The following is an 18,908-nucleotide window of genomic DNA, read 5'->3' as shown; positions in this document are numbered from 1 at the left end:
ATTGAGGTATGGACTTGAAGATCCGCCCCCCTCTCCGCCCATCCTTTTAATTGGCTGCTGTCACTGCCCTTCCTAAATGTTGGCTTTTCATTTGTTAATAAGCTTATTTGTTCCTCCTTAGTACCGCCCTGTCTTTTTATTTTTATTTTTTTATTTTTTATTTTATTTAATGCAATTTTATATAGCGCGAACTTTACCCGAAAGTGTCAGAGCGCTTTACATAAGAACCAGTTGCAAAACATAAGGACTTAGGATTACATGCGTTACATAAAAGATACAAACAGAAAAACATTACAAATGTACAAGATGTAAAGTCACACAAGGAAGAGATACAAATGGATATACTCTAAGAGTCACATAAGAATGGTAGAGAGTATAAAGGTCGACTGCATATACTAGTGATTAGAGTTATGTCTATATACATAGGGAACGGATACGAATGGATATACTCTAAGAGTCACATAGGATTGGTAGAGAGTATAAAGGTCGACTGCATGTACTAGTGATTAGAGTTATCTCTATGTACATAGGGAACGGATACGAATGGATATACTCTAAGAGTCACATAGGAATGGTAGAGAGTATAAAGGTCTACGCATATACTAGTGATTAGAGTTATGTCTATATACATAGGGAACGGATACGAATGGATATACTCTAAGAGTCACATAGGATTGGTAGAGAGTATAAAGGTCGACTGCATGTACTAGTGATTAGAGTTATGTCTATATACATAGGGAACGGATACGAATGGATATACTCTAAGAGTCACATAGGAATGGTAGAGAGTATAAAGGTCGACTGCATATACTAGTGATTACAGTTATGTCTATATACATAGGGAACGGATACGAATGGATATACTCTAAGAGTCACATAGGAATGGTAGAGAGTGCAAAGGTCTACCGCATATACTAGTGATTAGAGTTATCTCTATATACATAGGGAAGGGATACACATGGATATACTCTAAGAGTCACATATGAATGGTAGAGAGTATACAGGTCGACTGCATATACTAGTGATTAGAGTTATGTCTATATACTTAGGGAAGGGATACGAATGGATATACTCTAAGAGTCACATAGGAATGGTAGAGAGTACAAAGGTCTCACCTTGGCAGCGCTTGTGCGGTCTCTTCCAGACATGCTGTATTGAGGTATGGACTTGAAGCTCTGCCCACTCTATGCCCATCTTTTTAATTGGCTGCTGTCACTGTCCTTCCTAAACGTTGGCTTTTCATTTGTCCCTCCTTAGTACTGCCCTGTCTTCTATTGTTACCTCCGATGAGGACCGGTCCTTTCTACATGTGTTGTTACTCAGTAAGTTTCATTTATGGTCTGTCAGCACTATTTTCTCAGAGCAGGGGGCACTGCTGTCTATGCCTGCTTTGCTCCTGCTCGTCGTAGCTGCCCGAGCCGTGGACTGGCTCTGGTCTCTAGGGAATATTACAGCTCTGAGCTCTTTCTATGAGCTCTTACTTTCAGTCAGTGCAACGCTCTTTCAAGACCGCCGTGCTAGTATGCTTTCACTGTCCTGTCTCCCCCACCGCCTTCCCCACCCACTCTCTTTGCTCTATCTCCCCCCTCCCTTCCAGTCACTGACGGGGCTCCAGCCTGGTCCTGAGAGGGAGGATTGTGAAGCCTGCCTCAGAGCAGGGGGCACTGGTCTGTACCTGGCCTGCTCCTTGCTGTGCAACCCTCCTTCTCCGCAGGTATGAGCTCTTTATATCAGCGCGGCACTCTTTTAGACGACCCCGCTGGTTTGCTTTCATTCTCCTGCCCTCGCTGCTCCACCCACTCTCTGCTCTCACTCCCCTCCCTTGCAGTCCGTCATGGGGCTCCCGCTGCCTCACAGCGGAGACAGGTGTATGGAGATGGAGGGCTGTGCACAAGCAGTATTCTTTAAAACACCCCGTCTTTCACTTTAACAGTCACCAGGCGCGCAACACCCATTGGACTCACCGGGCTTCAGCCCCCCGTCACACACATAGCCACACCCGAACGTTTCACAGGTCTTTAAAAGACCATTTGAATGTTAATTAGGCCTTGCTGTTGTTTCACCCCTTGTTGGAGGCCCTGCAGCTCCAATCTGCCTACTGATTAAAGGTTCAGCCCCCCTCCGAAATTTGGCTCTAGTTGCGCCTTTGCCAGTCACAGTGAATTTGCTTTAGCACTGTACATCACAGCAACTGTTATTGTGACTGGATTCAGCCGCTTGTCTGGAACTCTCTGATTATCCGCGGAACAATGTGGTCTTCTTTTAAAACACAGCTCAAAAATATTCAGTCCTCTCCCGCCACCCCTCCCTCCTTCTCACACGCGCCTCGCTTCCAAAAATATATGCATCAAGCTGTGACGCTTTAAAATCAGCGTGCATGCCTGCAGCACGTCACTTTTTGCAGACAAAAAATAAATAAACATAACAATATGCCAACATGCTCCCTTTCTAAGCTACACAAACCCTAAAAAACAAAAGACACGCTCCCTTTCAGATCTGTAAAAAGCATACAACAAATAAACAAATGATAACAAAGACACGCAGCCTTTCATCACATATATCTGCACATTGATTATCCTTTAAATGTAAATACAACAACCTTTTGTTTGTGCCTCTGTTGCATGTTCTTTTTTCTCTGACCCACCTTAACCTTTTATTTAAAAAAAAATAACCTATACATAACCCAACATGAGGCTTAATAGCAACAACACCAAACCTATTTTCAACTTAAAACAAGGTTCCTTCCGCACTGAGAAGCTTCCCATCCTGTGATTAAGGGCAATTACCTGAATGTTTACATTCCCAAAAACAGGCACAAATGCAGGTCACAAGAGCGATAGCGATCTTTACAGCTCTGCCAATGTTCGCCTTTAAAGCGCATTGTTGACACATTACAAAACACAGCTAGAAATAATTCAGCCCTGTCCCACAACACCAGACTCTTTGTTGCACCCTTGTGCATTGGTCTCCATGGGAAACATCCTTTACAATGCAACTTTTACCACGCAGTGCCTTTACGACGCAACTTTTACAACGCAAACCATTGCGCTGGTGGCGCTCTAGGATAGAGAATAGGTTTAATTTACTGTCCAACACCCTCCCTACTATCCACGGGGACTGGAGTTGGAATAGTAAATTAAACTATTCACTATCCAGCGCCCCAAAGCACTATGCGTTGTAATGGTATGCGTTGTAAAAACCGCGTTGTAAAAGCATGCGATGTAAAAGCATGCGTTGTAATGTCATACATCCGTCTCCATGAATTACCATTTTGGTTTTAAATTACTGAAGGTAGTTTTGTGGGAAATGTGTGTTCACCAATATCTTTTTCAATCATGCAAGGGAGTATGTGATAATGTGAACTAAACCTGCTCATTACGATGTTGAAACCTTTCGGAGCCCCTACGGGCGAGTGCATTTTCTGACTCTCCCTAGAAGGGAATCCACGCCCCTCTTCAAAAAGGAAGCAAAAGCGTTCCTGATGAGCAAATTCCTCCCGTAAAATCCTCATAAACACCATGCTAGCTTCAACTTCTAACTTGTCTGTACTCTTCCTCTTATGACGTCTTGAGGATAAGACTTGCACAAGCTCTAATTGACTCCTTATTGCGGAGCGGTTATCCACCCTACCTTTATCCCTCAAACTTTATGATGGTTTTTTTATGTCTTATTTTGCGTTGTTACTGTTGGTTTTATTGTTACCAAATGTACTTTTCATTCCTTGCTCACTTTGTAAAGCGCTCTGTTACCCTACTCTTGGGTCTGATTCGCGCTATAGAAAACTTAAAAAAAAATAAAAGGATTAATCTGCCACTTGCACTCTGTATGCTAATAGGTGCCCTTTAATTTCGGCCAGATTGTCTCCCACTTTCCTCTGGATGGAACGTGAGTCTGCGAGGGCCACCGGCTGCTTTGGTATCAGCAGGTGAGAAGTGCTGGTGCGGGAAGAGGCTTGAGGTGCAGACGCGGCCCGTGCAGGTGAGAGCGGTGGGGCTGGGTGGGGGGATATTCTGACAGACTGCGACGGGGGGAAATTAATTATTCATTTAATTTTCCCTCATGGTCGTCTGTCGAATCCCCCCCACCGCTCTTACCTGCATGGTCTGCGGCTGTTTACATGACGTGGCGTCAGAATTATTCTGCAGAAGCTTAAGCAGAGCCAAAAGCCGGTCTTATGTTGTGCAAGAAACTGGTTTTCCAGGCCCATGTGGAAATAAGATCCAAGCTTGGGGGTTCTGCCATAAATAGATTATTATTCATGATTATAGAAAGGGCCAGCAGCCTATCGGATACATTTTCATCCCTCTGGTATCGCAGGGGGTAGCTTAAAGTTAAAAAATAGGCAGCTAGGTCGGTAAATTGCTACGCCTGCATTATGCAAGAGGGTTTGGGTCTAAAACAGGACCGTATTTGCTGTTATGAAAGAATAAACATATCGATTGCACGGGAAACATCCTTTACAACAAAACTTTTACAACGCAGGTTTTACAACGAAAACCATTACAACGCATTGCGCTGGGGGGCGCTCTAGGATAGGGAATAGTTTTAATTTACTATCCAACACCTTCCCTACTATCCACCGGGACTGGAGTTGGAATAGTAAATTAAACTATTCACTATCCAGCACCCCAAAGCGCTATGCGTTGTAACAGCATGCGTTGTAAAAACTGCGTTGTAACAGCATGCGTGGTAAAAGCATGCGTTGTAACGTCATACAACCCAATTGCACTGCTTCTGGATGGGGGGGCACCACAAGATTGTCAGAATATCTTCTGACATAAGCATTGCATTTTAATATCTTATATGTAATAATAGAATATCTGCATTCAATGAGATGATAAGTTTGTAAGTTATATTTAGGGCACAATATTTATGCCAGACAACATTTCTGTACACAGTATTGTGACATTCAACCTCATGGACAGCAGTGAAAGCATCACTGGTGAGAACCTCACTTGTGAGCTAGTGCAGCCCAGGCACAGTGTATTCACATGGATCAGTTTTCACCATCTGCATGCATCCTCACCTCTGAAAGTTTGTGTGTCTGTAATAACATTGTGCATGCACGTGGTTTGAGATGGTTGTGTATGTGTGTAAGTGAAAGGTTGTTGAAGGCATGTATGTATGTGTGATATTGCTTGTCTTTAAAGTGTTTGTGTGTGTGTGCTATCAGTTACAAAACACATTAATGGCCAGGCTCTATGTTTTGTTATTGTTTTGTGTGAACATTTTTATGTCATTCAATGACAATGTTTCCATTAAGTTAGCGCTATTTATCTGTGGACAAAAAATACTTTTGGGCAAAAACATTTTATGTTGTTCCTCCGTTTGTGGTCTTTGTGCCTGCACATTGTGGAATTTAAGGTTTTTATTTTATTTTTCTCATTAAGTAAAAATACAGTATTGTCCAATTATAATTAATTTGTGGGTGATGGATGCATGAAAGGCTTTCTCTCTGTGGATATTTGTTATTCCATGCACGTACAGAGCTGATCACTACGGTCATCAAATGTTTCTCCTTTATATTTACATATTTTTCCCTTTATTTTTTGTTTGTATTTATAAACTTTATTAAAAAGGTCCATTTGGAGTCTTTTAAGTGGGGTGGAATGTAAGGCTTGTTGCCAGGATGGAATGTTGCTCTTTGAAGTAAGGAGGAGTTGGAGCCGTGAAGCTGGGAGAGAGAGCTGGAGGTACCTCTAACTACATTTTACCAATAAAGATAACCGTCTTCACTTACTGCGTTGGACTGGATCTTTACATTGGCGAGGAGGATGGAGACGAAATCTCGTTCAAGATACTTGCTTCAAAAGTTAAAAGTAAATTTAAAAATATAAATTGTTGGATAATCCAAACGCTCAAGTTTCTTTTTAATTTGGAGTTTCCCTATTTGAATAGTGTAAATGTGTTGCCTTTTATGCCTATGCCACAGGATTGGTTACAATTTAACATTAGAAATGTTCGTCCTGACTACACGCACAATGTGTGTTTCTTCTATTTGATTGATTTACGTCTTCATAAATATGCTAGATCCAGGATTTCTTTCATTTATGGATTAATTTGTGCATGTTTTGGAATTATTCATCAGGAAGATATGTCTCTATTTACAATAAAAAAATTGGAAAATGAAATGGAGGTAGAATCACGGCCCTCAAGAGATGAGTCTAATACATACCATATGTTTTACTTTGACAAATAATATTCACGCATAAAAATGGTCCGCTAAACACATACCTAAAAATCTGTATCCTAAGACACTGTGAATAAAAAATCTCATTAATAATTAACATCAATGTTCTCTGCTGATTATTATAGTTCAAATATACAAGGCGGATGGAGTCGGTTGACCATCCTGTGGTGGAGAAAGAGCTTTTAGCACTTACACAATTAACAGAAAAACTCCAAATCAATCATTTGTGAGTGCAGGGATTATCACGCAGTTTAGAATAAGATACTTTCTCATTTGCATTTCAGATGGGAAACACAGGCCCCGGCATTGTAGATTTGCATACTGGGCGTTCTCAATGACATCACTCAGAGCCCAACAGGTATAAAAAACAGTGATGGATGGAATGCTTGAGTTCTCAGCCACTCTGGCCGCATCCTAATCCATTATCTCATCGGCTGGTCTGTTCCTATTGGAGCAGGGTCAAGACTGATTTGCATATGGCTGGGTCCAAGCTGAGGTGGCATGGTGTGCAGAATAACGATGGATTGGAATGCAGTCCGAGGGATTGCCAGTGGCTGAGATTAGGTCACGCATTCCATTCATCATCTTTTTGTTTTTGTATTTGATGCCCTAAGTACACTAGGCATGCAGGGATGCAATTCCCGGGCTCTCCGAGCCACTGTAACCGAGCTATACCTGGCTGAAGAGCCCTAACCAGGGCATATTCTGTGTTGCGGGCCTCCAATATCCTCACCCCTCACGTAGATCAGCAGCACAGTGGTTGGGGAGTCATGCATAACATGGCTTCACAATCCATAATACACCTGGTGTCCTGCCACCCCATGTCCTCCCTGCCCACCTGAAGGAGCGCTCTAGAGCGGTTGCCATGGTGACAGCATCCCTTTGAGTGGACATCAGCGCCCCCTAGACTTCTGGTGACAGGTGCAGGTCCCTGTAGATGGAGATTGGAGATAGCAGAGTACCAGCCTTGTTCCTCTAACGCCCCCAGGCTGAGAGGCTGAGTGAGACGGAAGCCTGTCATGGGCCATTTGCAGGGGGAAACAGCCACTCATAAGAAACTGTTTTCGTAGCCGTTTATGCTCTTGACTGTTTTTAAGACTAGCCATAAGAGGTGTGGTGCAACAGCTAGGGTGCCTGACTCTGGACCACAGGGTTCACGGTTCGATCACTGGCTCCGGCGGCAGTATGCCCAGCACCATGTGACTCTGGGCAATAGGTTGCTTAATCTTCCAGAGTGACCCCAGCGCCGGGAAACCTCTCCAGAGATAGCTGTGTGCTTTACAAATGCTGGTATTTCATTTCATAACTCTGGCCCCAGCAAATTAAGTACCATCTTTGTTCAGTCAGCGGTCTAGTGTTTCTCCAGCCATTTGGAGCCAGTTGGTCTATTTACGAGCCATGAAGGCGCCAGACGCATTGCAGATTAAGGCAAGGCACCCTATTTTAAACCTGCCAGCACTTCACTCTTTGATGACTTCCATCTGAAACTTTTATGAAATCCTCATGCTATGTTTTTTGTCATTTTTGCATTTGTAGTGTTTTATTCTTGTTTCGTCTGGCGCCCTTAGCTCAGCTCTACCTTCTTGGTAGAGGGTGGTTGTTTCTGTTGACGAGGCTCAGGATCGGGGGTTGCGGGCCCTTTCGTAGACCCCTCCTTTATCATTTGGCTTATGTGGTCAGCTCTCTGATCCGCCCCGGTTTTAACCGTTTGTACGGAGAGAGCTTCCACTCTCACTTCTGGGTTGACATTCACAACCGCCATCTTTGTTCAGTCAGCGCTCTAGTGTTCCCATTAGGAGCCCGTTGTTCTATTTAAGCCCAATAGAAGAGTGGATGCGCGCAGCGGGCGTGCCGCTGGTGTGCCAAAGGCAAGTCCATCTGCACCCGTACATGCCCGACCATCGCCTGTCACAAGGACCCCTGCATCCTTTTCCAGCGGAGCAATCACTAGACATAGACAGTGCTATTCTTGGGAGGAATTAAGTTTGATTGGAGGCAGGTCCCCTTTTGAGAAGGTTTGGTCTACACCTTGCAGCAATTTATGTCCCAATAACAAAGAGGGTCCCTCCTGCTGCCCTAGTGCATAAGGCGGGACTGCAATGAGCATGAGTGTGCTATGGAGGCGAAGGGGAAATGTATTGGACACTGATGTAGGCCAACTCTTCTCTGATCTTCAATGTTAGGGTTACAACAGAGGATTGTTGGACCTAATCATCTTGCAGGTCATACCTCGCATCTGCTTTTTACTAATTCTCAGTTTCTGCAAATACACAGCCCGAAGCCCCTGGTTTGGACTGATCACTGTGCTATTGGTTTTGATTTTGAACCACCTGGGCCTGCTGTTGCTAGCAGGTCCATGATGGCTGGTAGAAGTGTGATTAGACCATGTGGATAAATTAATCCTCTGAATTTCCAAGCTGCATTTCACTACCCGAACATACACACATTTGACAATGTTAACAATGCTGTAACTAGCTATCACAGCTCCGTCACTCAGCTGTTGATAAGGTGGCTCCTTCTCAAGGTGCTACCAATAGATCATTCAAACCCCAAGCTACCTGGTACTCATCTGAGCTCAGGAGATAGTGCGGAACTAAATCCTCCCCTGATAGAAGGCCTTACAAACAAGCCCATCAGACATATGATATGAAGATTAGGGAGGCATGGAGTTCTCACATCATTAATAGTGGTGCAAGTGGTGCAGAATTGGGCAGCCCAAATCCTCTTCAATCTTCCCCCCAAGAACCCCTATGTCTTTGCATTTGAAGGCACTTCACTGACTTCCTATTAAAAAAGGATCTTTTTCAAATCCTGTTCACAACGACCTGCGCGGTACTGGAACTGGGGATCGTAGAGAGAGGATTTGTGACCATGTCCCATTCCAGAAACCTACGGTCCTCCTTCGATCAATTCAGCTAGAGTTAAAAAAATCTCCTATCTCAGACCAGTCACCTGAAATAAACTTCCTCTAGAGCTATGTACTACAACTAAGCAATCCACCTTTAAGAAAAAATTAAAAACATGGCTTTTTCAACAAGATTAAGAGGAAAATCTGTGTTTTGAAGGTAGCCTTGAATCCAGCGCCAGGACACTCCTTGGAGTATCTGTGTGCTATGTAAATCTAAGATCATCATCAAAACAGGATTGAACAGACTGGCAATTCTACGAAAGAACTATTTAAAGTACTCAAAGACCTGTAGCCTGCATGCCAGCAATACCGACATCCCAGGAGCTCTGTGACTCCCTTCTTAACCCCTGTGAGGATAAGGCCTCTGGGATCTACAAGAATTTTCACATACCAATTGGGAGACCCAGAGCTTCACTAAATTGGAACCAATTTCCACCGACGGCTTCTGCCTAGTTGGAAAAGTTTGATGCCATCGCCCAAGAACATGCCCAAGGTATGTTGAGGAAGGTCACACCTGGCTGTCCGTCCAGGCATTGCCCTACTTACATAGCCTCCTCTCTGCTCACTTCCTGTATTACAGATTTACTCAACCTATCCTTAGACACAACTAAAAGGCCACAGGTTTGGAAGCCTTTCTTGGTCATCCCTATTCGTAAAAAACTAATGCAGACCCTTCAGACCATGTGAATTATAGGCCCAGCTCTCTTTTGCCTCTTCTAGGCAAAATTTTGGAAGTCCTCGTTAATAAACAATTTTCTAAATATTTGGAGGATAATTGCGTACTGGGCTCCTCACAATCAGGTTTTCGGGCCCTCATAGTACTGAGACCGCCCACCTGACTACTGTTGGCTAAAGGCACTCCAGCCGTGCTGGTTTTACTTGATTCGTCAGCTGCCTTCACTACTCTCCCACATTCCATTCCTACTCAGTGACTGTATGAGATAGGCCTTGATGGGAAGACTCTAGATGGGCATAGAGATTTCTGGCCGATAGAACCCAAGGGACCTCTTTACACCCTTTCAATTCCAAAATAATAGACAAAGGGGTTCCACTGGGTCCTTCCCCGAGTCCAACCCTGTTTAATATTTATATGGCCCGCTTGCAAAGATTGTTCGTGCTTCCAGTTTTGAAATCACAGTGTATGCTGACGACACCCAATTGATCATTTCCTTTGGGCAGGATCCTGAGTCGTCTAAAGTCAGATTCGACTGCATGCGTTATGGGGCCGCATGGATGACCCCCAACTGTTTACAATCAAATGGAGATAAGACTGCAATTTTCCTGTTTGGCAAAGTGCAGCCACTCTGATCAGATGATTGGCAGCCTACAGAGCTAGGGTGGTTTCTTGCCCCATGAGGGTTGTAAAAAACCTGGGCATCTTGGTGGATAACAATGTATCCATGGAAGAACAGGTTTCCTCTATTTGTGGTAGCTGGTTCAATACGCTGCGGCTGCTTAAAAACAGTATTTCAATGGCTTCCCATGAGCTCTAGAAGAACTTTGATCCAGGCTCTTATCATTAGTCATCTAGATTATGGGAATGCACTTCTTGTATCAGCCAATGAGACTCTTCGCTCCAAACTAAAGTTGGTACAGAATACTGCGACCCTCCTCGTCTATAAAATTCCTGTTGGGGCCCCGTTGATACCCATGCTCAAAGCTTTACACTGGATGCCTGTCAGGAAGCGCACTCTGACTAAATTCCTATGGCTCACTCCTAAACCCCCCATGGGGAATGGCCCATCTTACCTACGAGCCAGGCTTTCTTGGTATCGTCCCAGCAGAAATATGAGGTCCATGGAAAAAGCCTTCTTTTTTTTGATAATCAACTTTATTGCATTTTTATAACAAAAATACATTGGTATCAGATCAAACACATTACCGGGATAAAGTACAATCGAGTTAAGTTGACAGAGACTCATAAGGCACTGGTGAAATGGGCATGACACTTGCATAACGATATATATGTATTCGACACACCCGGACCCCTCAAGCGGGCAATACGTTGAAAAACGTGCCCCATATTTTGCCAAAAATATCGGGGCAACCCCGGGCCTCAAAAAGGGGCTCCTCCTGGGCTCCACACCAATCCACTCCTCTCCTCCACTGCCTCACAGTAGGTGGTTTAGCCTGGGACCAGAGTGTTGCTATGTCCCGCTTTGCCACTGTCACCACCGTTCCCAGACAGCTCTTGTCTGCCCGGGATCCGTCAAGGCCATCAAATACCCCCAGGATCAGGCGCAGTGGGTCATGCGGGACCTCCCAACCCAGGTCCCGTGTAAGCTCACGCTAACCCCCCCCGCCCCCCAGAATGACTCAAGAACGGGGCACTGCCAAACCATGTGGTAAAAATGTGCTGGAGCGTGGCTGCAACGCACGCAGGCTGGGGAGGGCTGCATTTGGGCGCTGTACAGACATGCTGGGGTGAGGTATGCCACATGGAGATAATAGAGTTGAACGAGAAGCAATTTGGAGGAGTTTGACAGGGTCTTGGGGGCCAAAAGGGCATCTCTCCAAGCCGCCTCCTCCAGGGGACCCAGCCACCGCTCCCAGCAGGTACGGAACTGGTCTAGGGACGCAGGACCGTTGTTCACCAGGGATCAGTAAATCCGTGACACCCCACCTCTGCTAAGGTTCCCCATCATTACCTGGGCCTCCAAGGGGCTAAATTCCGGAAAGGCAGTGGGAGACTGAATGTGTGTGTGGAGGGCATGTCTGAGTTGTAGGTACCTGTAAAATTGTGAGGGAAGGAGGGAGTGACGTTGTTGTAGGTCTGCAAAAGATCTGATATGGTCCCCCACCCAGACGTCCCCCAATAGCAAGATTCCGACAAGATCTCATCGCCGGGAATCCTGGAGAGATGAGGCCTCCCCCAACCATGCTCCGCTCCACAGGGGCGTCTGGTGAGTTTTGGGTACCACTTTATGTGGCGTAAGGCTGTGCGCCGGGCCATAAGCACCGTCCTAATGATGGGGGGAAGAGCCTGTCGCACTGGGCTCCCATACAGGTATGCTTGAACCTGTGTAAGATCCATTGACCTGAGTTCCACCCGGTACCCCTGGTCAGACAAGCCGCCCGCGAACCTGTCATGGATCACAATGAGCCTCGTGGCCAAGTAGTAGAGGTGAAGATTAGTGACCCCCATGCCCCCGTCGTAGGGAGGAATGCGGCAGTGTGCTAGGGACAGCCGCAGCCTCCTGCTTCCCCCTAAAAACCGAGTGAAGACACTGTCTAGTTCCCGAAACCAACTGCCTGGGAGGTTGGTGGTGATATTTTGTAGGATGTACAGGAAACGGGGGAGGACCATCATTTTGAAAAGGGCGCTCCTGCCATTTCCTGAGGTCCACCTCGGCTCCGGCGACCAAGGGCGTGATATTCAGAGCCCACTCGAGCTCCGGGAGGAGGGCGACCCACACACCCAGGTATTTGAATGATTGCCTCCGTAGGGGGATATTTGTTTGCCAGTCGAAGCACCCCCGGGATAGATGAAGGGGGACCAGCGTGGATTTCGCTGGGTTGAGCCTACGGCCGGAGACCCGTTCAAAGGCTGAGAGGGCGTCCAAGCATCGTGAGCCAGAGTTCTCCGGGTCCCCCAAAAAAGAAGGACCTCATTGGCTATCTTGTCAGTGTGACTCGGATCCCAGGCCCAGCCGTGGATGAGGGAATCCTGACGGATGAGGGAGACCAGGGGTTCCATCACCATAGCGAATATAAGCGCCGAGACTGGGCAGCCCTGACCCTTTCTGGATAGGGAATGTCTCGGATAACACGCCATTAATGAGGACCCGTGCCCTCGGTTTACAGTAGAGTACCTGGATAACGCGCCGGAATGGGGGGGGCGAAACCCATCCTCTCTAACACCTCATCGAGGTAAGTCCAATCCACTGTATCAAGTGCTTCTTCAAAGTCTATAAACAGCAATACCAGCTACGGGGTGAGGTGATGTCGGTGTGCAGGGGCGAGGTGGAGGCGGCGTATGCAGTGTCGGGTACCCCGGGAAGGCATAAAACCGCATTGGTCCGGGTAAACCAGGTTGTTCAGGTGGGGACAGAGCAGTTGGGCCACCGTGGTGGCAAAGATTATGACTTCTGTATTGATGAGGGAGATAGGGCAGTAATCGGCACAATCAGGGGAGGGCGCCTGTGTCTTTGGGATGACTACAATAGTGGCCACATCCGTCTCTGGCGGGAAGAACCCTTAATCCACCACGTGTTTGAACAGGGTCGTTAAGTATGGGACCAATGTGTTGCGACAGGCCGCATAGCTTTCTTGGGGGTAGCCATCGGGACCGAGCGTCTTGCCGGAGTGCAACAGCGACATAGCCCCATGTATTTCTTCTGGGGTGAAGGGAAGGTCCAGAGCCTCTGGCAGGCGAGTTTCGTTCTCAGCCTACAAATCCACCAAGGAGGTCTGAGGAGGTCGGGCCACATAGTAGCTAGTGAAGGTTCGGTGATGGCTTGAGATGTGACATGGTGGGCCCCAGTCTCAGCCCGAATCTCTGGAATAATGCGGTTGGCTTTGGGATAGGATACTAAATTATGAAGTAATTTGACATTCTTATCGCCCCAGCCATACACGTGCGGCACCGAGGAGCGCCATTGCATTTTAGCAGACTCCAGCGAGATCTGGAAAATCTCTTGGATAAAGCCTTCTTAAGGCTGCACCACATTCGTACCGCTAGGTAGTGTGGTCGCTCTTTTTCTTATCTAGCCTTGTACCACTGGTATAGCCTTGGTTCCTGTTCTGATTTTGGAAGTTTACAAAAAATGTTCTGGATCTTTTGAAGAGCGCTCTTTCCATCTGTCTTCACCTAGTGCCAAGATACTCCTTCGGGAGTGAGTCGTCTTGAACTATATAAATGCTGTTAACATCACGTAACATTAGGCAAGACTTTAAATCACACTTGTGAATCATTGAGCTGGCAGTACTGTCTAATGCTGGGCTGTAAACTCCGCTCTGCTGGTGGAGTTCACAGAGTTTTTGTTACTCTGCGCTCCGCTTGGAGTACGGAGTTTGGCATAAACCCCGCCCCTGCCGCAATACGGAGGTTACTAGAGCAGGCCACTCTCGTGCTCACCCTTCACATCGCGACAGACACCGGAAGTCTTTCTCTTCAGACTGAAGTAATGACACGCTTGGCCACAGGCGGCTCAGATCAACTCGCTCCGTCAGCCCTATGGTGAAAACAACACATGCAATTATGGAGACAAGTCAATGCCGATAAGCACATGGCTATTGGCTATCATGAGCCGCACAGCCTCCCACATGTAAGATGGAGCTGTGCCGCACCTTCCACACAGCGGGTATTGCATACTCCTACGGGCCGCGCTGCCACTTCATCCGCAATGGCGAGGAGCGGCTCCAGGCCAAGCCTGCCTCTCTTCCCTCCTCACTCTCACCTCTCCCTCCCGCGAAGACTTCAACAGCACACAGCACTCAGCAGAGGGGCTCCAGCGAGAGACCACGCTTCTACGGCTTCCCCACCTCGGTGCAGGCTGGGCCCGAGCCAGCCGAGCACAACGACCTACGATGCCATTGGCTTCTCTGAAGGCCACTACATGCTGTGAGCAGCGTGCTCACTCCTCACGCCGCGCCTCCAGCCTCAGCTTTTCCAACGTCCGCACTGTGGCACAGGCTGGGCCAGAGCTGTCTTAGCCGGTAGTCCCACACACCGCCGCAGCTCTACGCAGAACAGCTGCAACTGCTCTCGGCCAACAATGCTTTAGGGTTCTTGGCGGGCCAACTAGAAGAAGACCCTGCACAACCACCACTGCACGCACCAGCAGCGCTCCGGGGTCAGCCGCGGGATGAACAACCGTAGGCGCACTTTTAAATTAACTTATGAATACTCATTAATGTTTAGCCATGTTTTTCTAAAAGTGAATTGACATCATAACGCATTGCTTTGCTCGTCGCCGAATTGGTCTCTCATGCCACAGCCTTTCTATTTTCCCGCACCTGAAGATTGACCTACTGTGTTACTCCGGCTGCTCACGGAACTCCGCGTAGCATAGCAGAGATTTTCGGTCACTTCGCGGAGCTCTCTGAACTCTGCCCAGGCCTAGTGCTGTCATCAAAAGTGTTCACTGGAGAATTGATTTTGGTGTAAGTCATGGATAAGTCCAAAATGTTAGAAATCTAGATGCCTGCTTTGCCTAAACAGTTAGTTAAGTGGGTGACTAGATGTTGACTAGAAGTTCACCGCGGGAGGACAATTTGAGTTTCAGTTGTTAGTTTTGAATGGAGGTGTAAGGGGCTTCATGAGACATTGAGACCAGGTTGGTGAGTAAGGACGCCATGTTATATCTGTTCAACATTCTAAGGTTTCTCCTTCACCACCACTTCAGTATTCCAGTGGTTCTGCTGCGTGATGTGACTAGGGGCGTGCGATATAACTATATTCAAGCTGGAGAGAGGATCTTGGGGGGGCTGGAAACAGCCTGGGGTGGGAAGTAGCCAGGGTGTCTCTGGGGAGATTGGGTTGGACCCAGCTGACCTTTTGATTGGACCCACTGTAGGGAGATACCCACGACGTCTGTTGGATGAAGAAGACAGTCCGCCATGAAGTTGCCAGTCACTGTGATGTCCTCCTGGCTGTCTGAGGACCTTACATTTAAGAGAGAATTATCATGTTTGCGATGTGTTCGACGTAAGTGTCCAATAAAATACCATTAATATTGTAACGCAAAAAAGCACTCCATCGTGGCAGTGTTCAGAGAATTTATATCAATATTTTTACAAAAATATACTGATAAATTAACACCGAAGAACGCATACAAAAGTCCGAACTGCGGAGTGGGGGGTGGTTTTGTCCATCTTTGGCGCGCCCTAATTCAAGTCTTGTCCTTAACGGTGGGGGTGCAAGAGTCTTCGCTCAGGCTGGCACCCTCCACCTCTCCCTAGGGGTGAAACGTTGACACCGGCTGTCCACCTCTCACTGTGGTCCCTGGATGACTCTACGCCGTGGTGTCCCTCGACAGCGTCCCGTTGCCCTCAGCCTCTTGCAGCTTCACGTGCGCGCCGTCGGCCAGCAGCGCCTCCTTGCCCGCCATCTCCCGGATCAGTTTCCGGCGGTAGTAGAAGAGGTATCCCGGAAGCAGGAAGCCGAAGAAAGAGAAGACCAGGAGCCCAACATTGACCTGTGGAGATTAGGGGACTGGAGTTAGGAAACACACAGTAAGGGGGGGTCAGAAGCAAAAAAGGCAAAGTAAGAAGGGGGAAGGGGATTAGGTAGTGGTCTGATGCATGAAGGGGGCACGAATGGTGGTTGAGCGGTGGTAGGGTGAGGGAAACAGGGAAGAGAGATGGAGGGTAATGGTGGGTTCCAGAAAGGAAGGGTGAAAATGGAAAGAAAGGAAAGTGAGTGAATGGAAGGAGAGGGATGATAGAAGAAAGGAGATAAAGGGAGTTCGAGGTGGTAAAGCGTGAGAAGGTAGGAGCAGCGGTCGATGAAACAGGAGATGCAATGGTAACAGGGAGGTTGAGCGCAGAGAGAAAGCAATGAAGGGAGTACTGGAAGGGGAAGTAAGGTATCAGGGAAGTAGGAGTGAGGGCTATTGACAGACGGGAGAAGAGGAAAGGGAGAAGATAATAGGAGAAGAGGCAAGAGAGGGAAGAAGAGGAGTGGTGAGAAGTAGTAGTGAAGGGAGAGAAGGAGGGTAGTAAAGGGTTGAAAGAGCAGAGAGAGTGGGCAAGGATGCAAGGGGGAGGTAATGGTTAGAGTTAGGAGGACACAGGGATGGAGAAATGCACAAGAAGGGTGCAAAAGTATAAATAGACAGAGTGCAGGTGTGAGAGAGAAGGTGAGGAGCGAAAGAAGAAGGAAATGTGAAGGGATAAAAGGAAGAAGAGAAAAACATCAACTCCAAGAGGAAGGAAATGAGAAGGGAGAGAGAACAATGAAAGTGATGTGGAAAAGATAAAAAGAAGAGAATGCATCAAGAATAAAAGTGGGGTGAACATGACGAAGACAAAGATCAAGGAGAGAACATGAGAGGAAAGGCGAAATGGAAAGGAACGAGAGGAACACAGTGAGAGTTAAAAAGAAGCGTAAGAGAAGGTGGAAGCAATGAGAGGGATGAGCAATGTGTTACCTATATTTAAAATTCTACTAAATAGATTATTTACATTTTTATAAACCATATAAACATACATTTCACTATCCAAATTAATCTTTCATCACTGATAAAACTTCATCCAGTGCTTCCAATTGTGAGGAAATTCAACTGTGCAGCATTTTTCCATGTTTGCATCTGGTGTTTTGTAAATAGGCCATATTACATATGGTCTTTTTTTTAATTAAAAAAAAATAAATCATTCTTCACATTGCATAACTGCCTGTCTAAAAAGTGACCTCTCTGTGAACAAGTTCCCTACATAACTCTGATTACAAGTATGAGAAGCAGTAGTCCTGTGTAAAGCAACCCTCTCTTCTAAAACTATGTGTTATTTAGACTTTACATGTTTCTGCCACCCCATCCTACACATACATATCCATAGCTATGCAAGGTGTAATTCAACTGCACTTTGCAGTATTTGAAGCTTTACAACAGCATTACCAATACTACTACAAAATGCTATTCACTAACGTACGGCCTGAACCTCCACCTCAATTACCTTTCTCTAAGGTGGCAGTGGTCTCCGCACATGTAGGTAATGAATTAAATTAAATCAGAAATGAATATATGAAGCCCCTTAAACCCGGGGGTATCTAAGCGCTATGCCTGATAAACTGCGGGCCCGATTCACAGAACTAACTTATGACAAAATCATAAACGTACTACTTTTGGTATTCACAGAAGGCATTTAGTAGTCTTCAGTTAGGATTTTGTCTTAAGTTAAACTTAAGTTTAACTTAAGTTTGTCTTAAGTTTAACTTAAGACTAAATCCTAACTTATGTTTATGTTTTATGTTGTATTGTTTGGCAACAACCAACTCTACGATTTCCCATTAGTTTACTCAGTGTTTTGTACCTTCCCCAGCCCTGAAGAAGTCACGGGATACTTCTCTCATGTGACTAAACACTTGTTGGCTGGTTGTTTTTCGTTGTTGCATCAATAAATACATTTGAATAATACACTGGTGTCGGCCATAGATATTTGTACAATACGAGACATTTCCACCATTGTTATATCCTTATTACGTGTGCCCAGGACTGTGTTTTAATCTAGAAATATGGCCCATATATATAATCAAGGAATTATTGGGATTATTCTAAAGAAAATTCAGGGTGGTGATTCACCATGACACTAGGTACGTGTATTTTAAACTTCAGAGACCATAACTTATGTATAAGTAAAACCTTCTTTGTAAGGGATTTCAAATTGAACGCTTTCTTCTCTTTCATGTTTTAACTGCATTGCAAGGTTGATTAAAAACTGTACAAGAAAACAAAATAAACTGAGTAGGATCAGTGTCTCTGAGCAGGTTATATTTAAGGCTGACAGATTTCTACAGATACATAAGGCAGAAAACAATGGGGCGGATTCACAGAATGCACTTAAGACTCAATCCTAAACTTACTACTATTTAGGTATTCACAGAATGCACTTACTACTATTGGCATTCACAGAAGTTAGGATTTTGTCTTAAGTCTGTCTTAAGACTAACTTGAGTCTTAAGTTCATTATGTGAATCGGGCCCAATGTGTTTCCTGTCTGTATTTATTTTTAAAAGTGGAAAAATACTGAAAATTGTGGTTCTTGTGAGAGAATCTCCATGTTCTCTAGGCAAAAACTGAGACGACAGACAGCATGTGGCGGTTCAAAAACAGGATGAGAGTTCCTTAAATACTGGCATATGTTAACATA

General features: G+C 45.9%; 1 protein-coding gene across 1 annotated transcript in view; it reads right to left on the bottom strand.

Annotated features, from left to right (window-relative positions):
* Positions 1-10,907: 10,907 nt before the first annotated feature.
* The window catches only part of SLC43A1 (solute carrier family 43 member 1), a 318,420-nt gene continuing 310,419 nt past the window's right edge, over positions 10,908-18,908 (bottom strand). The window contains exon 15 of the mRNA XM_078674204.1: positions 10,908-16,237. Coding sequence (XP_078530330.1) covers positions 16,055-16,237 — 183 coding nt within the window. The 3' untranslated portion in view covers positions 10,908-16,054. The remainder of the gene's footprint in view (positions 16,238-18,908) is intronic.

This window comes from Lissotriton helveticus, chromosome 1_1 (genome assembly GCF_964261635.1).
Source record: "Lissotriton helveticus chromosome 1_1, aLisHel1.1, whole genome shotgun sequence".
In the NCBI taxonomy this organism is placed as follows: domain Eukaryota; kingdom Metazoa; phylum Chordata; class Amphibia; order Caudata; family Salamandridae; genus Lissotriton; species Lissotriton helveticus.
Note: the sequence above shows the minus strand (reverse complement) of the source record. Positions and strands in the feature narration are given on the sequence as shown.